At 35.9% G+C, this 23,932-nt stretch overlaps 1 protein-coding gene across 2 annotated transcripts in view; it reads left to right on the top strand.

Annotated features, from left to right (window-relative positions):
- The window catches only part of LOC131047356 (uncharacterized), a 62,357-nt gene that overhangs the window by 25,484 nt on the left and 12,941 nt on the right, over positions 1–23,932 (top strand). Inside the window, exons 4-12 of one of the 2 annotated variants that reach the window (XM_057981240.2) lie at positions 8,538–8,629; positions 9,209–9,418; positions 9,494–9,685; positions 9,800–10,033; positions 21,436–21,614; positions 21,787–21,880; positions 21,976–22,032; positions 22,236–22,370; positions 22,542–22,610. In XM_057981240.2, coding sequence (XP_057837223.2) covers positions 8,538–8,629; positions 9,209–9,418; positions 9,494–9,685; positions 9,800–10,033; positions 21,436–21,614; positions 21,787–21,880; positions 21,976–22,032; positions 22,236–22,370; positions 22,542–22,610 — 1,262 coding nt within the window. The remainder of the gene's footprint in view (positions 1–8,537; positions 8,630–9,208; positions 9,419–9,493; positions 9,686–9,799; positions 10,034–21,435; positions 21,615–21,786; positions 21,881–21,975; positions 22,033–22,235; positions 22,371–22,541; positions 22,611–23,932) is intronic. The other variant, XM_059219834.1, reaches the window with a different exon arrangement.

The following is a 23,932-nucleotide window of genomic DNA, read 5'->3' as shown; positions in this document are numbered from 1 at the left end:
CAGATGAGTCAGCTAGGGTTAGTTAAGTAAGGAAATAAGGTGGATGAGTGAGTTAGTGTCAGTTAAATAAGGATGGATTTGTCAGTTATTGATTGATGAAGGAAGTTGTTGGTCAGACCATAGATGAAAAACTCGGCGAGCAATTCAAAAACTCGCGAGTAATCGCGATCCATAATCCCGCGCGAGTTAATCGCGGAAATACTCGGGGCGATTTTTTTATATACTCGCCGCGATTTTTTGGGCAAATAATCGCCGTTAATGGCCAAAACCCGCCCGAAACGCGGCACAAAATGCGAGAAAAACGCGACTTAAGTCGCAGGCAAAAAAAAAAACCGAAGTCTTTATTCCATTTCGCGGCTCGCGCGACTCCGGAAGGCAAAAAACGCCACGCGATTTGCATAGGGTTTGCATTTGCACGCACGACCAGGTATCTTTTTGTATTGTTTCATTTCGAATACACAGTCAAAATGACTGTGTAATACACAGTCATTTGAAATGACTGTGTATTACACAGTCAAAATGACTGTATTGTTTGCATTTGCACGCACGACCAGGTATCTTTTTGTATTCTTTTATTTCGAATACACAGTCATATTGACTGTGTAATACACAGTCATTTGAAATGACTGTGTATTACACAGTCAAAATGACTGTATTGTTTGCATTTGCACGCACGACCAGGTATCTTTTTGTATTGTTTTATTTTGAATACACAGTCATTTTGACTGTGTAATACACAGTCATTTGAAATGACTGTGTATTACACAGTCAAAATGACTGTATTGTTTGCATTTGCACGCACAACCAGGTATCTTTTTGTATTGTTTTATTTCGAATGACTAAGACTGTGTAATACACAGTCATTTGAAAATGACTGTGTATTACACAGTCTTAGTCATTTCAAATGACTGTGTATTACACAGTCACAGTCATTTCAAATGACTGTGTAATACACAATCATTAGTAATTAGTAATTACAATTTACAGTCATTTCAAATGACTGTGTATTACACAGTCATCAGTCATTTGAAATGACTGTGTAATACACAGTCATTTGAAAATGACTGTGTAATACACAGTCATTTGAAAATGACTGTGTATTACACAGTCACAGTCATTTCAAATGACTGTGTAATACACAGTCATTTCAAATTTTCAAATGACTGTGTATTACACAGTCATCATTACACAATCACAGTCATTTCAATTTTCAAATGACTGTGTAATACACAATCATTTCAAATTTTCAAATGACTGTGTATTACACAGTCATCATTACACAGTCACAGTCATTTCAAATGACTGTGTATTACACAGTCATCATTACACAGTCACAGTCATTTCAAATGACTGTATTACACAGTTATCATTACACAGTCACAGTCATTTGAAATGACTGTGTAATACACATTCATTTTCAAATGACTGTGTATTACACAGTCATCAGTCATTTGAAATGACTGTGTAATACACAGTCATTTCCAAATGACTGTGTATTACACAGTCATTTTCAAATGACTGTGTAATACACAGTCATTACAGTCATTTCAAATGAGAAATGACTGTGTATTACACAGTCATTTTCAAATGACTGTGTAATACACAGTCATTACAGTCATTTCAAAATTTCAAATGACTGATGACTGTGTAATACACAGTCATTTTCAAATGACTGATGACTGTGTAATACACGGTCATTTGAAATTTTGAAATGACTGTGTAATACATAGTCATTTTCAAATGACTGATGACTGTGTAATACATTAATCATTAATGTACATTGTAATTAATGACTGTGTATTACACAGTCAATTGTGAAATACTCATAGTCATTTGAAATGACTGTCAACTGTGTAATGTCAATGTGTATTAAAGTATTTCATTTAAATTTAAATTTGAAGTTAAAAACTTAAAAAAATACACAACCAATTAAAAATTTTAATTTTAGAGAGTCATCTATTTTGACTGTAAATAAAATACAGTTATACAGTCATTGTAATTTTTGGATGTTTGTGATTTTTTTTGGTAACAATGTTATTTATCTCTAAATGTTGCCTCTCTTTTGCTAGGTTCTTTTCCACATCTTTTTGAAAGAAAATGGATTCAGCTTCTACAGTTAAAGTTGGTGGCAAAAAGAGAGACCCTTGTTGGAAACATGGGAGACCAGGTCCAAAACGAGGAGATGTTTTTTGCAACCATTGCAAAAAAATTGTAAAAGGTGGCATTAATAGGTTCAAATATCACCTTGCAAAAATTCAATGCCGAGATACCACAAGCTGTACGGAATGTACTGAAGAGGCTACGAGAGATGCAATAGCAACGCTTGAAGCATATGATCAAAGGAAGGCAACAAAAAAGAGAACAGCAGAGGCAATGGCAGCCCCAAGGGCAGATTTGAGTTCCATGGGGTCACATACAGATGTGGGGACATCTGGTTCTTCCCTTGGGCCACGGATACGAGCAAAGGGAACTTTGGACAGCAACATGGAAAACTTCTTTATTCCACGTAACACTCCTGGTGCACAACCTGGATTGCTTGGCACTGCATGGAATAAAGAGGCTCACCAACAAGCCAAGGTGGCGTGTGCTAGATTTTTTATCTACAACGATGTCCCGTTCAATGCTATTTCTAGTCCATCTTGGGACCAATTGGTCACCGCGTTGACTGTGGCAGGTAAGGGGTTCAAATCCCCAAGCCGTTACGAGGTAAGTGGACCGTTATTGCAGGATGAGGTCCAAAACACTCATGCATTAGTGGAAGAGCAAAGGACTATTTGGGAAAAGAATGGCTGCACCATTCTTTCTGATGGATGGACAGATGGTAGGAACAGGACACTCATCAACTTTCTAGTTGCTTCAGGAGGACAGTTAGTATTTTTAAAATCAATTGATGCCTCCAATGAAGTGAAGAATGCGGAGACCTTGTGCAACATGTTGGATGAAGTGGTGATGGATGTGGGAGTGCAGAATGTCATCCAAGTTGTGACTGATAATGCAGCTGCATATGTGGCAGCCGGCAAACTTCTAATGGCTAGACATCCGACATTATTTTGGAGCCCTTGTGCTGCCCATTGTCTTGACTTGCTCCTTGAGGACATAGGGAAACTAAGTTGGGTAAAGAAAGTGGTTGAAGATGGAAGGAATATCACCAAATACATCTACAATCACACATGGGTCCTGAATCTTATGAGAGAACACACTGAAGGTAAGGATCTTGTGCGGTCGGGGGTCACACGCTTTGCTACCAATTTCCTCACCTTGCAGAGCATACTTGCTACATTGCCCAACCTGAAGCGGATGTTCGTGAGTGAAAGATGGTTGGGGAGTCCTTATGCTACAAAGCCTGAAGCAGAGAAGGTTGTGATTGCCATTTTTGATACTAATTTTGCCAAGATGGTGGAGGAGATCATCAATGTAAGTTTTGAAACTTTAATTGATGATTTATTATTTAATTTTCTAATATTTCAATCTGCTGATTTTGTTAGATTTTTTATATCTAGGTGTCGGAACCGTTGGTGAGGGTGCTACGAATGGTGGATGGGGATCATAACTCCATGGGGTATCTATATGAGGCCATGGATAAGGCCAAAGAGGCGATTCAACACTTGTATGGGTCAAACAAGACCAAGTATGAACCCATATGGCGCATAATTGATCGGAGGTGGAACCATCAACTCCACCAACATATTCATGCTGCTGCCTACTTCTTGAATCCCAAGTTTTTTTACTCTCCGAGTTTCAAAGCAGATGCAGAGGTTAGAATTGGCCTTGACACATGCATTCGGAGATTAGTTGATGATGAGATCCTTCGAGACCTGATACTTGATGAGTTGCAGAGTTATAAGAAGGCCTTAGGGGAATTGTTTTCTTCACCTGATTGCAAACGTAGGAGAGCCACCTTACGACCAGGTAAAAAAAAACATATGTTTAATTTTTACCATTTATTTCTCTCTTTAAGATTATTGAAATCTTTACAAGTTATAAATCACATTTTGTATCCTTGCAGATTTGTGGTGGGAAGATTATGGTGCCACAACGCCTAATCTTCAAAAGCTTGCCATCCGCATATTATCACAGCCTTGTAGTGCTTCTGGTTGTGAGCGCAACTGGAGTGTTTTTGAGAACATCCACACAAAAAAGCGCAATAGGTTGACTCAACAACGCTTGAATGATCTTGTCTATGTGCGGTACAACATTCGATTACATGAGAAGAAGGTGCTAGGGCAAGATTCACATGAAGCACTTGACTTGGATGACATTGATCCATATGCAGCAGAATGGGTTGCTTCTCCTGATGATGTTGATAATGATTTGGATCCATTCCTTACTAATGAGCAGCTGAGTGAGTTGGAGAGGGCAGGAGAGGAATGGGATGCGGAAGTGGCAGCACGTGAGGAGGAGCAGGAGGTTGATCATGCAGAAGAGGCACCTGTTAGTGTTGAGGATGTTGCCACTACTTCAGCACCACCCACCCAGCGGCCACAATCTATTTTGAGCTTTAGTCGTAGACGCAATTTATGATTTCTTATTTTCATAATTTCATTGATACCAAACTTTGAACTTGATATGTAATCAGAATTTCAGAGGTTCTTGTTTTGTGGTCTATGACTCTATAACTCTATGAGACTGTCACTATGATACGTTGATATGTATTGAACTCTTATACATATGTTGCACTTGGTTTTTGGTTTATGCTATGATACTTGCATTTGTTGCTATGTATTACCAAAAAAATTTGATTTATATATCATGGAAATCATATATGTTATACAAATTTCGTGTAAATGTGTGTTTTTGAATTATATATAAAAAAAAAATGTATTTTCAAATGTTCGATAAAGTTGCCGAGTTTTGCCGAGTTTTTTGCCGAGTTTTGGTGAGTCCCGAGTTTTTAAAATTTTTTGGCCTTGCCGAGTTATTGCAAAATCCGAGTTTTTCATCTATGGGTCAGACTACTGTTGATTGAAGACGGGATTGCCTATGATTGAAGAATCATAGAGTATATAGGTAGCATTGGTCAAGAGTCTCTTAAAGAGACATTATGTAAGAAATTCAGATGTTGTGGTTACTGTTGGTGCTAAAGGTGCTTTGTGGAAGGAGGGTGTGCTAGAAGGTTTTGGGAAAACAACAGAGGCCGAGTAGGAGTGCAAGTTGCCATGAGGTAAGAACTCACATTTCTTCTATTTGAAGGAGACATTGAGAGGCTCTCTAGGTATAGGGTCCTAGGGTATGGAGGAGGGATTGTAAGCTGCGGCAAATGGAAACATTAGATGCATATAATGGGGCATGACTTGGAAAGGTGAGAGGAAAGAGGGGTAGGGGGCAGGGAACAATATGGTGAAAAGTGTATAGTTCTGCCTCTCAAAAGCCATGAGACAAGAACTTCTAACTTAGTTGCAATGGTAGGGAGAGAATGGTTGTTGGTCATAAGGTGGGAGAGGTAGGAAGAGTAGACAATGTTCTCCAACAACAAAGCGTATCTTGAGGTGATGAGTAGTGGGAGGTATCTCTTGTGGGGGGGGGGGGGATGGGAGGAGGGGAAATGTGCAGAGTGAGGTTAGAACAACATGGTCGACAAGGAGAGGTTGAGAAGAGAGAAAATTAATAGGTGTGGGGGATAAGAAATTTGTCGGTAGGAACATAACCTACCTCACGCATCCACTATGAGGGAAGCAAGTAATCTTGTATTAGTTAGGGAATCGAGCCAAACCATCAAGAATATGGAGATTGTGAGACCCATCTGGTTAGAGAAATTATCTCCCACAAGCAATAATCATGTGCTTATCATTTTTAAAGTTATGTTGCTAAGTGAACTCCTCAAGACCCAACTTTTGCAAACAAAGCTTGTCTTTCATGTGATCACGTAATGGCCGGGTCTTGGTATGGGCATTAAATTTTCCAAGGAGCATAATACCATTAGGAAAAGGGTAATGGGGAAATCTCTAGATATATATCAAGGTACAGGTCACCATTTCTGTGCATTTCAAAAGGAGTTAAAGACAGAGGAGAGTAACAAGCTGCAATATAAGTGTTCTGAAGGGGTGGGCCCCTATTGACACATGAAACAAAATGTATCTTACTGTCTGCAATGCTCATTAGAAGCAACTGGTGAAGCCATAGAACATAGTTTGGCCCAAATGAGACAAACAATGCCCCTACAACAGCAAACACTACCATGCTTGTGTGCCCATTGTTTGAAGGCAAATACCATAGTTCGCAAACTTGGCATGTACTTGCTGAGTCTATGAAAACTCGCAACTCGGAAGCCCCAGCGAGCAACTTGCGGGTTAACTTGTGCCAATATTCATGTAGAAAACTCGCAGAAAAACTGCCTGCAACTTGCTGAAATCTCACAAAACCTTGCCGGAAAATCGTGTAGAGGCTTGTACGTGGGAAAAAGACAAGTTGGATGCGATTTTCAACTCAATTTGGATGCGTTTCGACATTAAAACACTAGCCTGACTTTGCCATTTTCATTGTTGATTTTTAACAGTTCAAGAGAAGTGATTTTTGGTTATTCCATATTTGCCTCTTCGTTTTTGTTTAGGGCAATTTTTTAATGCGTTTTGCCTTTCTGAGAATTTCATAAAAATAGTTCTTTAATATAGATTTTTAATATAGTTTTTAAATATAGATTTTTAGTATAATTTTTGAATATAGTTTTTAATTATAATTTTAAATATAGTTTTTAAAATAGATTGTTAATATAGATTTTATTATAGTTTTTAATATAATTTTTAATATAGTTTTTAAATAGATTTTTAATATAATTTTTAATATATTTTTTTAAAAACTATATTAAAAACTATATTTAGAAACTATATTAAAAATTATATTAAAACTGTTTTTTAAAAACTATATTAAAAATTATATATAAAAACTATATAAAAAATTCCTGAAATCTTTTCATATGACAAACCATATATAAAAACTAAATTAATTATAGTTTTTAAATATAGTTTCTATCCGGCTTCGTATGATATGCCATTTTATAATCCATATGTATTGAACAATCAAATTTAATAGAAAACACTTATTCTGTGATTGAATATTGCAAAAAAATATGTTTTTATAAGAAATTTCAGTACTACTACTTTTTAAGTAGCCGAGTTTTTGCCGAGTCAAAAAATTTGGGCCTGTCAAGTACTCTCTGAGTATGAGTCTGCGAACTATGGCTAAGACAACTAATAATAATAAGGGCCCGCATTGGACTCACGGGTCTCATTAATAAAGATAAGATTTTGTGAAGAGACAACATCTTGAAAGGACCCAGGAAGGCCAAACAGTGAGGTCCAAGGTTTCGTGCACAAAAACATGGTCAACGTGTAAAAGATCTGTGGGCTTCAAAAGACTACAAATCCTTAAGTTCCTTAGCTTGGTGTGCGCTTTTCGACCTCAAATTTTATCTCAATAGTGAGCTCAAATATAGGAACTTTTTCGACCTTGACAATTTGTACCCAAGAGTTGTGTTCATCCACCATCTTCTGAATAGATTGCATAAATGGAACGGTGTCATTCTTTAAAGTTTGATGTATGGGGATCTGGGTTTGCTTCTTGTTGATTTCAGAGACAGTTTCCTTAATGTGATGAATTTGGTTGAGGAGATCGTAGAGTGCTCAAGGATGATGATCCTTGCCTCTTGTGATTAGACATTTCTTTTTAAATTTGGCAACAAGAAAATCTTATCCTGCAATTGGATCTAGAGCCTCAGGAAAAGATTGTCTTTATCTTTTAACTGACTTTGCAGTTGGGGAAAAAGATGACGGAATTGATTGCTTCTCTTCCCAAGATTAGATACATGTTATATGATATTAGGGAGAAGGAACCGAGGGATTAGATACAGTTGTGTTCCTACTCTTAATTGCTAACCCAATCTGGAAAAATGCTGACCTAGCTGCTTTCTCTGTATGGATTACCCTTCAAATGTCCAATCCAGTTGCCTGCTTCCAGTGCAGCTGACTCTGGGACAGTGGCTGACCTTGTTGCCTGTGGGTAGCCCTGCTATGCATGGATTCTAGCCTGCCCTTGCAAATATTTTACTCGTGTGTTCCTTAATCTGCCCTGTATGATTCTGCGCTGAAAAATGTTTGTTCCTAGAAGAAGAATCAGATTTACAAGTCTAACAACCATTTATCTTTAGTGAACTAGCAAAGTGAGCTCGATATAGTTTCTCAAAGAAAGCTAGAAACAAATGGCATTTAATGTCCAGCTGGAGGAGCTAAATAATTGGTCTAGAAAGAAAAAACTTATGTTCTTGAAATATAACTCATGAAAAAAGAGTGTTTGTTTCAATGAAAATCAAACAAGAACGAAGAACAAGAGTTGAAAACAAGTAATCTTAAGAGAAACAGTTTAGGAGTGAAGTGTATATGTTTGTCTCTTTGTTGATAATATACATTGTTTTCTATTGTTCTATTGTACAAGCTATTGAGTACATATTTATGTCATTTTGAATATTCTTGATAGTGTAAATATTATGTTTGTTTCTATCGTTTGCCTTTTTGCTTTCAAAGATCTGACATAAGTTTGAACTGCAGGGGAATCTTCTTATTTTCTCATGAGGGGTGTCTTGAGAAGTTTATCCGACATGCAGAATTTGTCAGATGAAAATCTAACATGCAGAAAACAGGTAGCTAGGATTTTGTACATAGTAGTTCGAATGATTTTCTGATGACTGTGTTTGAAATTTTGAATTGTACAATGTTTACAAATAAGGTATTGACAAAATGCTTATGTTGAGTTGTATATTATTGGGTCTGAAACCTTTCAGGTTGATTTAAATTACTATTTCAGTCATGCTGTAGACCTTGGAGTAATGATTGATATAATGCCATGAATACGTAATGCTTATGTTTGAATACTATATTTCAAAGTTCTCCACTTTCTGCTACATCTTCTTGTTCCCTCTTCCACTTTGAGTTGGGCTCTTTTTAATTTGTAGATATAGGAAATTAATCAATATATAATGGCTATCATAATTTACTTATGATAACTCACCTAGACTATGATTTGCAATTTTTCAAAGCAAACTGGTTAGATTTTATAAGAGTTCAATTGCCTCAAAAAATTGTTTGGAATGTGTCTGATATCATGCAGTAAAGGTCTAGAGGTTTTATATACTGCCTCATTTAGTCAAGGTCTCAATATTGTTTGTATTTGTTTAGATTTTTTAGTTATGCTTCACAAGCACATATTTGTCTTCTTGCAGCTGCACAAAAGTGTTGGTTCAGCTGTTGCTGCAATGGGTCCAGAGAAACTTTTGCATATACTACCTCTGAACTTAGACTCTGAAGATTTGTCGGAGTCCAACATTTGGTTGATTCCCATACTGAAACAACACACAATTGGAGCTAGTCTGAAGTTCTTTGCTGAGCACATTCTCGGTTTAGCAAGGAAACTGCATGAGAAGTCCATGCTGGTATATATCAATCATTCCTGAGAATTTCCATTTGAGCTTTACTATAATTTATTAACTAAGCATATTGTTTTGCAGCTTGAAACAGAGGGGCGTCCGGTTGCTTCACGAAACAGACAAGCCTGTGCTCACTCTCTGTGGGCATTATTGCCATCATTTTGTAACTACCCTGTGGATACAGCTCAGAATTTTCAGTTTCTTGCAAAGACATTGGGTGATGCACTTGTTAAAGAACCAGAATTACGTGGCATAATCTGCTCAAGCTTGCAGGTTTGAATTGCATCCTCTGCTTTTTTCTACCAAGCATAATCAATATCGAAAGAACAAATCAAGTTTATGCCAATGGTAAAGAATACTTATTTTAAGTAATCATCATGTTTTCAGATACTAATACAACAAAACAAAAGGCCTCAGGACAAAAGCCAAGGTGGCTCAAATATTGTTGAAGATTTTGAATATTTGGAAGTTAGTGATGCTGAGCAAAGAGCCAAGTTTCATTATACATCAGAAGTTTCACTTAAGAATATGAAGGCTTTGACCTCATATTCACGGAAGTTTCTCTCAATTTTGTTTAAAATCTTTATCTCATCTCCACCAGACAAGCGTGGATATTTGCAGGTTTGTTTGAGTTCCCTCTATTTGTATTTCTGAGCATATGAATCAGCAGAATCTTTGCGAATATTTACTTTCCTCATATGTCAGATGGACCAGTGAAGTGATATTAAATCCTTAGCCTTAGGTGTTGTCTTTCTGGTATATGAAGATAAGAAATTAAGAATTTAGCCTTAGATTTTGTTGAACTTCCCCACATATTTTATGATTTTGTTGAGCTTGACATTCTTGTTTGACAATATATAACAAAGATATTTGATAAAACATGCAGTACAAAATGTTAGAAGCAAAACTTTAAAGAAAATACATCTCATTGAAAGTCAAATAGCAAAGTCATTCAAAATAACTAGCATCTGACACCCACTTTGCATGAATCACTTGGAAGTATATTTCCCTAAAATAATATTAATAGCTAAATGCAAGAATTTAGTAAGCAAGTGGATGGTTAGACTTCCTTGGCATGGGGTTATTTAATTATTCAAGGTTAAACTTTTCATGATGCATGATGAGTTGTGGCTCAAATAATTTAGAGCTGTGAAATAACATTCAGACATAATTCAACTTATATCTGCGAGGAATGAAATTGGCATAATTAAATATCTTGAAATTGGATCTTTTTAACTATGTTTTTCATATGCATATGGATATACGATTGAATTTTGTGGCAAACAATATGCAAACTCCACTGCAACCATAACCATTAAAATGACTAAATGGGTATACATAATATGACGCTTCTGCAGGAGAGCCTAAATTTAGTAGACATGAAGGTGTATTTAGGTAAGGGTCAAAGAGCACACTAAAGATAACGCATTACTTGATCAGAAAAATCTATCCTTGCAGAGCATTTGCATAACTGTTGAAATATAGCTAGGTTGTATCCCTTGATTGGGCCGACCTAGCTTGGTAAATGTTTGATGGGCCTACTCATGTGATTATATTATGTAGCTTGTGAATGTTGAAGGGCAGGCCCTATTTGGGCGCTCAACTTGTGTAACTTGTAATTGGGTCTGGCCCTAAATGGGCATTGTAACTTGTGATTCATGCTGGGCCCTAAATGGGTGATATAATGTAACTTGTTGATGTGATAGGGCTGACCCTATAATGTGTAACTTGTAATTATTATGGGTCAGACCCTATTTTGTGTGCCAACTTTAGATGCCTTATAAATTTACTGTAAAGGCCGACCTAAGTCAAATAAGATGTAAAAGCTCATATATATTCAAGGCAATGCAAGCATCAACACAACATATACACACTTAGCGAATTACCTCTACAAGGTTAGCGAACTTCTATTGTATGTGATCTGCAATTTCCTTCATTGATCAGCATCCGTGATCAGCAAATCTGGAGCTGCACTCTAGGGCAGTGAATGCTTGCTTATCAGTCAGCGATTTGTCTACTAGGTTGGGCGAAGATCTTCTAGGCTGCCGAATTTGCCTTAGGTCTGCTGGAGCGTGTCAAGGCTGCCCAAAGGCTGTCTAAGTTTGACAGCGAACTGCACATCACCCTGACTTCCAGATTAAGATAAGTTTTGCTATAGTTGATTTATGCCCTAGAAGGGTAAACTTGTAATCTGCTTAATCAAATCAGATTTGAGATTATTGTTGCTGGGTTTTTCCTCCAAGAGGGAGGTTTTCCCAGGGTATCACTGTGTTATGTGTGCATTTGTGTTTTCTTGTTCTTTACTGTCAATCTGATTGCTAAGTTTAACATAAAACTAACAATAACTTGGAATTTCATATTAATAATTTGATTGAGGATGCCAGAATCATTGCTTGAGAAGAAAACTGCACAAAGAATGAAGTTCTTTAAATTGATCAACATGAGAATAATTTTGATAAATGTAACGGCCTTATCTTGAGTGAATAATTGAAGCCTACAATCCATCTTATTAAGGAGAACATTGATGTTCAAAATGCCTGAAATTGAAAATTCTTGAATGTTTGGAAGGAGTCTACTGGATTGATGATTATATTTTTATGAACACAACAAAAATATATATTATATTAGTCAGAAAGAGAATTACATACCAGTAGCGTTCATGTAGATGTTTTCCTTCCAGATTTCAATCAAAGACAACATTAGAATCACTGAAACAATTTTATCTGTCAAAATAGAATGTCTATTACCATAACCAATAACACATAAAACACAGTTTATCTCTCTATGATCATCTTTAATGAAATAAGCAAAAATATGCTTAGTTGCTGCTGACGTGTAAAATCACAGTTTATAATAACAGTAGGAATCAGATCAATGAAATTTCATTAAGACTCATCAGCAAGTTCAAAGCCAAAGTAGCAAAGGCAGTGTAAACAGTAGCAAATTAATAATCTGTGGCTCTGGCACTTTCACCTTGTAGTTCACCATTATCTACAGTAGGACTGCCAGCAGGTGTTATTGAGTTGGGTGCAGGGCTGCCCTAATTGAGTGAAACAGGAGGGTAGCATTGTGGGTGGCCCTGCCATGACCTGACTATGTCATAATAATATTTATTATTCTAAATAAATGAATTTCAGTAAATTGTCTCAATTTATAAGACTGTAAATTAGATGTCTTCGAAGGATGGGATAGGAGTGAGTAAAGAATTGCTAGAGACTTCAAATTAATACTGAAGAGGGGAAAAATGGTCCGAAGGTTAATTGCATAAATCAAAACATGAAATACAAATAAGCATTCAAAACATACAAAATAACCTTGTTATACCTTCTCTTCTCTTCTTCCTCCGATTGAGCTAGAAGTGGAAATGCGCCCAATGCTCCACTTCATTTGTTGTGTAGTAGAGAGCAATTTAGGCATTATGAGGGTATGATGGATGGATTTTTGAACTTAAATTTATAGCATAAGAATACTCAAAAGATAGATCTTGGATTCAAAAGAGCAGCATGAGAGTGCAATGAAAGGTGGATATGGGAATCAAAAGGGCAGCATAAGAATGCAATGGAAGTGGATGATTTGTGAGGAGTGGAGACTCCAATTTATAGATTGGAGGGCCCCAAAATGGATGGCCATGATCAAAGATGGATGAAGGGCTAGGATTGAAAGAAGGTAGGAGAAGATTGAGAGGACAAAGTGGGAGATCCAAGTGATTTGCCAAGGCATTTCTTGTCTCCAAACTTCTCAAGTACATGGGGAAGAGTTGGCCAAGTACCTTGGGAAAAGAAGAAGGAATATAAAATTCCTTGGGAGAAGACGAGGAATTGAAAATTCCAAGATAATAGAATGTGTGGGAAGAATAAATGGAGAAAGGAATTTAAAATACCTTGGGTAGAGGGGGCATGGAGAGATTCAAGGGATGTGACATTCCTTGAATGGAGAAAAGTTGGTGCATTTAAGGTTTGGAGGGTGAGATGAGAAAGGCCATTTATGGCAAGAAGTTGACCCATCTCTAATCAAAGTGATTAGGGATGTGCAAGTGATTAAGAGGACAAATTAGGTGGGATAATGTGGGATTAAGTGCAACTGGGAATGTTAGGACGATGGGACATGAGGAGAGAGAATGAGTGGAGGAATATAAAATTAGAGGAAATGATAAGTATGATTAGAGTAGATTAATTAGGCTAGATGATGAGATTAAGAAGGGTGATTTGTAGGAATCAGGGGATTAGCTAATTAATTGAAATTAATTAACTAATCAGTATTTAGAAGAAATATTTGGAACAAATGATTTTAGAAGAATAATAAATATAATTAATTTTGATAAATTAATTATAAAGGCTACAGTGATAAAATTAATTAAATATGATTTAATTAACTTTAAGAGGAAGAGGACTGACATAATTAATTTAATTAATTATGCGGAAAATGCTAAATTAATTAAATATTAATTTAATTAATTTTAGGCTTCTACAAATACCTTTGCACTTGATCAATCAAATGCTTCTCATATAATTAGCGATTTGTTTAAAGGGATTAAAGCAAATTAACAAGGGTCTTAACAGCAATACTTGCAAGAGGCATGGGACAGTTATGAAAGGCACAATCTTGGGGATGGTTGTGTACATGGAAGAGGACATGACTCTTCATTGCAATTGAAGAGGTATATAGGCAAGTCAATGTTTGCATCAAAGGTGTTGAAGGAGAACAAGCAAAGCACTCAAATTTAGAACAACCTTATTTGTGATCTGTACTCATCTGAAAGGAAACAAGTTAGATAAAAGCATCAATCCCATAGAACAATTTTGTATCCTAATCCTTTTCATGGTATGCAGCAATGATAATGCTTTTACACATAATTATCACATATCATTACATGCAATAATATGTATGCAGCATATTAATATATTTGTTACATAATCTCTCATATATTAGATATAGGCAATAATATGCAATATCTATTCTATTGCTTCAATCAATCATAACAAGGTTAATAAGGGAGCACAAGAAGGTAGAGCAGAGATGGAACCTCCTTCTAAGTAGACCACCCATGCTGGATGTCCAACGTGCTTGCCACTTGGGGCCAAGGGGTGCAAAGTCATGCACTTGGGCTTAGATGAGATGTTTTGGGTGCCCTATTGTGACTTCCTCTCCAAACTATGCATTGATTGATTGTGGACATACTTGAGTGTGCCCTGTCGTGTTTTCTATTCAACCCTCCAAATTGGTTGATTACTATATTTAAGTATGTTGCCTATTTATTAAGCTTGATATAATTTAATGTTATCACTAGTGATCATTGATGCAATTGTAATAGATGTAATTATTGTTAGTAAACCTTAACCATAATAAAATAAATTGGTCTTATGAACTACATTTCCTATGCTGGCTAACACTATTGCAGGGTTGACACCAAATTCTACCAGCGAAATGCCTTAAACTCATGATTTTAGGGCAAAAGGAAGAATTTTCCTAAGTGGGGATATTACATGCCCGTCCTGCTTGTCTGGGATTCTCATAAGTCCTCAATAGGCCCATTAGTGGATTATTAGGTATCCTTATAGAAATTGAAATGGTCTTTTCTGCATCTACTTGCTCCATGATATCCATAATGCACCTGAAGAGCTGTGGCAATGCTTCATCAATGTCTTAGAAGCCAACAACCTCCTCCTCTAAGTTTTGGGTAAGCTTACACCTTGAGTACATCTCATAGACAAACTCTTTTAAGTCAGAGATATTTGATTTCCACAGTTCATGATGAATATTATGCTAAGCTTCTAGATTGCACTGTGTATATTTTGTTTGCATCAAAATATACACAGTGCAATCCAGAAGCTTAGCATAATACTCTTTTAAGTCCTTTAGCTTTCCCATCTAAATATTTCAATATTTTGTAAAAAGACTCCTTGGGTTTTTGTCCTAATTTTTTGGGCCTTTTATCTCCACTATTCAATTACATTAATGGCAAGAGTGGTAGATTTTGTGGTCATAACTGAAAAATAAATTGAATGAATGATTCAATAATCGGATGATTACATTGAACGATATACACACGTATATATAGAGGTTACAAGACGATGTTCTATGATTAGAATATAGAACATAACGTTAAAGTAAAAGATTAAAGAGCTAAAAGCTAAATTAAGCTTAAAAGCTAATTAACTAAAAAGAAAAAGCTAAATGCTAAATAAAGCTTAAAAGCTAAATGACCATTAAACAAGGAACTAAATATAGGTGACTAAAATATAATTAAATATTCTAATACCCTCCCTTAATGGTCATTCTATCTACTAACTACCCTACAGAAGACACTGTAGGTCTTTTGATCACAAATGAAAAGAACACTCTGCTGCAGTGGAGACCCTCCGTGGATCTGAAAAGTGTTAATGACCAAGAATACCAGAATCCATCCAACCTAACATTGGGTAACCAAACTGAAAACTGAAACCATGATTTTGAGGAAAATCGGCAAACCCTTTTGCAGAAGAGTATCAACTCCAAAACTGACTGCAAAGTACCATGGTTGCAGATGTTTTCCCTGGCAGGTGCGACCCAAACTAATTGCAACAAAGCACGATTTTGAGGAAAAAACCGTCAAACCTTGAAATAGGAACCCCTCGAAAAGAGAATTTACGATTTTGAGGAGAAAATCGAAAAACCAAGAAATCTGAGGGTTACAAATCATCGTTTTTGTGGAAAAAAACGGTAAAACCTAGATAACTAAAATCTTACGCAAATATTGCGGATTATAGATGAGATAATTTTTAAGGGAAAATTATAAACCCTGCGAACAATTTTTGAGGAAACAATCGTGAAAACCCTCCCATGATTTTTTGTGGAAAAAATTAGAAAACCGACAGACAATTTTTCAAGAAAAAATCGTGAAAACCCTGGGACCTGTAAGACGAGGTCTGGCCTAAATCAATCTGATCAAGGCAACAATATTCAGATATTGTGAACATGCACTGTTTCCAGGTGTTGTGACAGTTGTTGAATTTCTGTCTGTGTTCCAACATGATGTTAGTCAAAGATGCCATCACAAAAATGGAGGTTGAACGAGGTCAACCTAGTGATAGCATGAGACAGAAGAATCTGATTCAAAAATCAGAATAGAAGCAGCTGCACAAAAAATCTGAAACCCTGGAGGAGAATTTTGGCACAAATTCCAAGGTGCAAATTTCAAGGTGTGGAAGAAACCCAGAAATTAAAACTTTTTGCACTTAAAACAGCATAAATCAGCATAAATGGCGCCAAAAAAAAGCAAAAATCCCAACACGTCCACAGAAATAGCAGAAATTGTGAACCGTTTTTAAATTCCAAGGCAAATTTGCTGGCACAAAAATCGAGGCATGCAAAACGAGGCACCCAGAAAAATCTGAGACCTACCCAAAAAAGCTCTCGAAAAACCCACCAAGAATCTGAAAACAGAATGCAAATCCGACGGCTCAAAAATTGAGGCACGGAAAACGATGCACCTAGAAAAATCTGACGACGATCCAGTTGAGCTCTCGAAAAACCCACCAAGAATCTGCAACCAAAATAAAATTTCAACTTGAACAGAAGGGTCAAAACCCTAGTCGAAAATTGCAGAAACCTTAGGAAAATTAGGAAAATTTTCAACCTGCAAAAAAAAACTGCCCAGGAAGAGAAAAAAATCTGCTTTTAAAAAAAAACAGTTTTAAAAAAATCTCTTAAAAAAAAAACTTCGAAAAATTTTAATAATAAAATTTTTTGAAATTTTTAATTTCCATGCTCTAATACCATGAAAAATAAATTGAATGAATGATTCAATAATCGGATGATTACATTGAATGATATTCACACGTATATATAGAGGTTACAAGACGATGTTCTATAATTAGAACATAACGTTAAAGTAAAAGATTAAAGAGCTAAAAGCTAAATTAAGCTTAAAAGTTAATTAACTAAAAAGAAAAAGCTAAATGCTAAATAAAGCTTAAAAGCATTAAACAAGGAACTAAATATAGGTGACTAAAATATAATTAAATATTCTAATAATAACAGCCCCCTTAGTTTCCATCATGGTTTTGGGTTCAAGGCCATTTTTATTGCCTAGGGTTGTCGATGCAGGGCTCAAAGCAAGACCCCATTAAATTTTAGAACAACTTATTCCTACACACACAAAAATGCAAAAACATACCAACATATCGGACTGAAAGAGCTTTACCTCAGGACCATCAAAATGCAAAGGATGTTGTGGAAGACTAGTGCCAACGGCAGGGAATGACATGTATCGTAGAAATGCAACTATCTTCCAGGTTCTTGTGTTTCCTCCACCAAGCAATGAATTTATGCCGGACATCCAATTGAAAGTTTGTTATCTTGCCATGAAATCAGTTTCACATGTAGGCAGTCTTGGAGCAGCACCTTTAATAATTTCCTACGAAACCTAGGGATGTGTCCCTGGTCATGAAATTCTTGTCCCTGTGCTGGGGATGTGGGTACAACCCCTTGATGGCCCCTTTTTTGTTTGAAATTGGAAACAGCGTCCCCTTTTTCGGAAATGCCGTCCCCTGATGCCCCCCCAACCGTCTTGAGATGGCTATACGTCCTCGATGTCAGGGAGAGTTTAAAAAAAAAACAGTGCCAAGTTGCAAAAAAAAGACATTTGTTATTTGTTTTGTGGTCCCGTACCTCCTAGGTCGCCCTAAAAGTCATTAGGAAAAAAGTGGAGCAGCAAGATGGTTTGAAGCACGCAGCCATTGAAAGAAGAGGAGCAGCAGGGAAGAAGGAAAAGAGGTTGAATCTACGGGGGTGTTGATCCTGAAGACGTGGCCCAGGTTGATGAGGAGGACACACCAGGGGGATTGGTTGGGATTTCATTGGATGAGGTGGGCATGGACCATAACAGTGGTAGAGACTTAGAGGAGCTCTCTGATTTTGATGCAGTGTTTTTTTAAATTTTTGCATCGTTATTGAAAATGAAACTATATGGCAGCAGTGTAGCCTTTGGGCATTTTGTATTTTATTTTTTTAATATCACATGCATATTGACAATGAATTTTGAACACAAATGCTGTATGTTAAAACTTAAGGTTCTATAATGCTTTCACATGCATGCTATATCCATGTTTTCATATGAATATAATGTATATACGCATGGTTTATCCATGTTCTCATATGGACATTTAAAGTTTTCCTATATATTTTAAATTTGCCCTACATTTTATATAGTCATCCCCTTTGCCGTCTCCTAGCCATCTCCAAAATTGGCAAAAAAAATTGCCGTCTTGGAAACCTGTCCCTGTCCCAAAAAATTGGGGTAACATAGATAATTTCCGTTGCAGGACTTGTTTTATGAGGATACCATCTTCTCTCTCCCTTTGTGTGAATGATTTGGTAGGTTATTATTATCATGCCAAAAGCCTTGATTGAGGAACTTCCCTAAAGCAAGGTGACTCGAAAAAGATGTCAACCATCCTTTTGGATTAAGGAGGTGAATGATTATAAAGTGATAATGATTATAAGGGGATCAGACTACATGGCCACCCAAAGGATTTTAGTAACCATGTCGTTTACCTTTCATCATCACCAATGCTTATGAGAGCTTCTCTTAATTCATGGTCCAGTGTCAGGATTTAGGTCAATTACTTTGCTCCATAACAATTGGGTTTGAATTGTAGAGGCATATTTAGCTAAGACTTTGGCTGCTGCATTATATTCTATTGGTTGAACTTTCAGGCTAATATCTTCAAAGTACACAAAGGGTTTGGATTGCCACCATGAAAGTTGAACTGCCATCTTTTTAGCACCTTATCGTCAAATTTAGAAAGAGTGGCAGGCATTTTTTTGTCCATTGCACTATTTCAATCAACAATCTGGTTTTCTCTTGATCCCCAGTGTGCTTTATTGTTGATACCATGCCATATACCATAGGTTTGGGCAAATATCTCTGTGGTCAAATGCTATCCTTTAGAGTACTAGAATAGTGGTTTGTCTTTACAGTCCCTGCAAATACTGTTGACAACTGACTTGTAGGAATTCCTATTATTTAAAGGTTTGGATCAAAGATGAAAAACTCTTACTCGGCTATAACTCTTTTGGCTTAATATTTTTGTAAACTTGGGACTCAGCAAAAAATGGGGAAAAAATCAGCAAATTTTAACATTCAAATTTGAAACATCAAAGAGGGTTAAGGCAAAATTCATAAGGCTGCTTCTAAAATAGTTGCTGTGCTCCATGGCAACACATCCTGCCAATTTAGGACAAACCCTTTGTTACACAAATCATGCTAGATAGATTAAAATAGTTTTTTTTGTGTTACTGGGTGCCCTGCTGTACGCTAACTGGTTTGGTCTGTGTTCAGAGCCAGGGCTTGGGTATGACCAAGGCACATCCTGGACTTGTACATTCAGCTCAGGCATGTCTCAGGCATAGATGGGCTGAATGTACATGCCCAGAGTGAACCAGACAAAATTTTACAATGATTAAAAAAAGGACAAAAAGTTAAGAAAAAAAAACGTAACCCACCCTAGCTAACTCTATAAAGTGATTTTTATGTCAGTAACAAGGAGTGGGCCTGTAGTTCTTGAGAATGCAGACTTCGATGCTTTTCTTGCACAACTTTTCTGAGTTTCAATCAATAATTAGGGGCATGAGGCATGAAGCATGAAGTTGCTACACAGGACTTGCGTAGTGTAGCTAGGAGTGGTGGTGCCAGGGCTGCTTCTTGTTCTAATGAATCAATCGATTACTTGATGCTCTCAATATAGAGCAATATGATGATTATTGATTTGTATTGGTTTATCAATTATCACCATCAGCTGTGTTCTCAGTTCTCTCTCTCTCTCTCTATATATATATAATATGATGATTATTGATTTGTATTGGTTTATCAATTATCACCATCAGCTGTGTTCTCAGTTTTTATTTTTAATATTAAATATAGAGAGTAAACTTACAAAAAGTATAGCTTTAGCAGTAAAGTGAGGTCATGCGTCAAAACCAACAATCCTGATCTACATAGATCCAATCAATGACTACTAACAGTTCTGCATGCACATTATAAACAGCATAATCATATACATAGCCTATTCTATGATGTGTCCAAGAAAAAAGAGTATTCTATGATGTGTTCTCAGTTCTCTCTATATATATGTATAATATGATGATTATTGATTTGTATTGGTTTATCAATTATCACCATCAGCTGTGTTCTCAGTTCTCTCTCTCTCTCTCACTATATATTATTAAAAGAAATGCATCTTTTGGTGATGGGATAGTATCAATCTACATTTTTGGCTCCTTTCTTTTTGGATGACCTTTGCTCATCATCAATGTTTGCCTAGAGAGAAGGTAGGGGCTTCACCTTTTCTGTTAATAGTTGGTACTAGAGGAGTATTGAAACCTCTTACTCCGAGCCCAGCCCACATACTCTAGTTGATATCGCCTAGAGCTCTTAAGCCTACCTCAGAAAGCTTATACTAACAGATATCCATTAAAATGAAGAGATTGAGATCTATTATAATCAGTCTCACCAAGATCCATATATATATATATATATATATAGTAGGCCCAAACCGAGCTGTATTGAACCCAGACAAAAATCAGTAAACTCCAAACCTGAACCTGAACTAGCAACATAATTTTTCTAATTTAAACTGTATGTAATTTTTTTTAATGATGTATGTTTTATAACATATGTTTTTTTGTAATTTCTATGCAATATGTTTGACATGAAATAATACAAAACAGGTTTTGTTCTATTTTTGAACCTGATAATTGAATTTCATTTACACTTTTGCCTTGCTGTGTCAATGCCATGTAAAAGGAATGCTACTATGGTCTATTGTAGGTCACAATAGTACACTTCTGCACCAAAGCCAAAGCTTACTCAGCATTGAGATCTTGGGGTCTTTGAGTCTTTATGTATCTGGTTGTTTTAGGTTCTATAATTCTATTTGTGTATGCAATCATTTGTAGTACATTGGCCTTTTTAAAATAAAACAGTAAACTAAATTTTACCTTTCATGGATATTCACCTTCTGTTACTTATGCTTTGCCAACAGGCTACCATTGCAGACATAGCTTCTGTATCTGATAAGTCCCTGATCAAAGACTTTTTTATCACTGCAATGCAAAAGCTTCTCAAAGTAACACAAGAAGCAGCTAGATCTGTGCAAGCAAGAACTTCATCTTCGATGCTGATAGATGGTTCAAATGGTGTTGCTAATGCCACCTCAACAAGGTGATCTTTCATAACCTAGTGACTTCACGAGTGATGTATGCAGTTCCTTCCAATTGTGCGTTGATTAACTCTTGTTTTCAATTGATATGATATTAATACTAACTAAAGATACCTCTGAACATCATTGAAGTAATTGTATACTCAAGCACATTGATCCTGATCTTGAATGCAGGGCTCAACTTTTGGATCTTGCAGCATCTCTTCTGGAAGGTTTAGATGCTGAATGTGTTAGTATGCTATTTATTGCTACAAAGCCAGCTTTGCAGGTTTGACATTTTGAACTTGATAAATATTTTCTTCTTCGCATGATCTTCTAAAATGGGGCTAATGATAGGTCGTGACATGTTATTTTTGAATCTAGGATAATGAGGGAATGGTCCAGAAGAAAGCCTATAAGGTTCTTGCAAACATTCTGAGGGTATGGTTGATTTCAGATTTCTATGGTGATTTTATTGTTAGATTAGATGGAAATGCTGAAGTTGAATCCATCTCTTGTGATGTATCTTGTTCATTACATATTAATATCTGATGAGCTTGTCTGAAGTTAAGATGTTTGATAATTTAATGGGGTTATATTATTGATAGTACTGATTTTTTACTTACTGGAATTGGACTGGGCAGGAACACAAAGATTTTCTTACAAATAACTTTGTTGAGATATTTGATCTTCTGGTCACGACAATGACATCCTGCCATTTTTCTGCCAGACGGCATCGGCTTGATTGTTTGTACTATTTAATCATTCATATTTCAATGGTTGGTGATTGTTGAACCTTCTTGTATGGGCTATCTACTTATCTTCTTTGCTTGTGGTTAATTTTTTTCATTCATAATTTGTCAACATCTGTTTTGGCTTATGATATTGTTTACATAAAACATTATAGATCTTACATTATCCATATTTATTGTGTGGGATCTGGAGCACAGACTACTGAAGAGAAGAAAAATGAAGGTGTTGCACATTTCCTTACTGAAATACTTCTTGCAGTAAAGGAGGTAAGTAACCCGCCTTTAAGTCAAATTGGGTTGGCATGTATTTTTCCCAGATGTAAATTTATTTCTCATTAAACCTCTTGGGTCCTGAATTTTCTTATTTATCTATTTGTAGGACTATATCAAAAAACATAGGTTAGATAATTTTATCCAACATTGTAGGCATAATCCAATATAGATGTCAGTCTAAATTGATTTCTCTATTTTATTGTTTAGTCTCATTTGTTTTCATATCTTGCCATATTTGTATCTCTTTAGTTAAATTTATTGTTCACTCTTTCTATTGTTATTGCTAATTCCAACATATGTTTGGTATTGCTTGACTATTTCAAATGTCAAAATGAGAGAAGCTGAAAAGTCTATTGTGCCTCATTTTAAATTTGGTGGTGGTTATGACCTATATGATTTATCATTTTATTAATGTACAATTTTTCCTTTTTTGGTGACATACTGTCTTTTGAATTTTATATTGTTTGGTAACGACAATACATTCAATTGAAGGGTTGGATTTAGAAAAGAAGCTAGTCTGTACCAAGTCTTAGACTTTTTTTAACATCAAGGGTCATATGCAAAGTACTAGAACAATGCCCATCTAAATCTTTCAGCATGATACACTTTTTATATTAAAATAATATTAATATCTGTTTTATAATGGTTATCTTAGTTGTCGACTTATATAGCTATTTATAGCTATTTAGCTTTTTAGTCGACTTATTTAGCTTTTTTAGTGCGTTAAGTGAAACTGTTGCTTCTTTATTAAAGCCGCATAGTTAGCTTTTTATTATTTAGCTTTTAAGATTTATTTAATATATTAAGCTTTTTAGCTTTTTAGTTTTCACTTGAAACGACTAGTTCTTGATTAAGAACGTCGTCTTGTAATCTCTATATATACGGGTGTATATCGTTGAATAGATTATCCGATTATTTTGAGCAATCAATTTTTCATGGTATTAGAGCATGGATAAAATTTTTGGAGAATTTATAATTCTAGAAAAAATTCACAGCGATTTTTTTAGTGAAATTTTTCCGAAGTTTTTTTTTCTTGGGCGAATTTTTTTTTGCAGGTTCAAGGGTTCGTGGGTGGAATATTTCTGTAGGTCATTTGTTTTTTTTTAGCGCAGATTTCTCCAATTGAAAATCGCGTTTACCCAAAATTGCACTTATCGTGATTTGAGGTCTGGAAGAATTTTTTTCTAATCATGGTGTTTGTGGGTTTTGTTGGGTGGTGCAATTTCCATTTTTCGTGACCTTTCGGTGCGATTTTTGCAGATTTATGCTACCCGCTTGCGAATTTTTCACGTACTTCTGGTGCAATTTTTTTTGCG

This window comes from Cryptomeria japonica, chromosome 4, assembly GCF_030272615.1.
Source record: "Cryptomeria japonica chromosome 4, Sugi_1.0, whole genome shotgun sequence".
Classification (NCBI taxonomy): Eukaryota; Viridiplantae; Streptophyta; class Pinopsida; order Cupressales; family Cupressaceae; genus Cryptomeria; species Cryptomeria japonica.
This window is presented reverse-complemented; position numbering and strand designations above follow the sequence as displayed.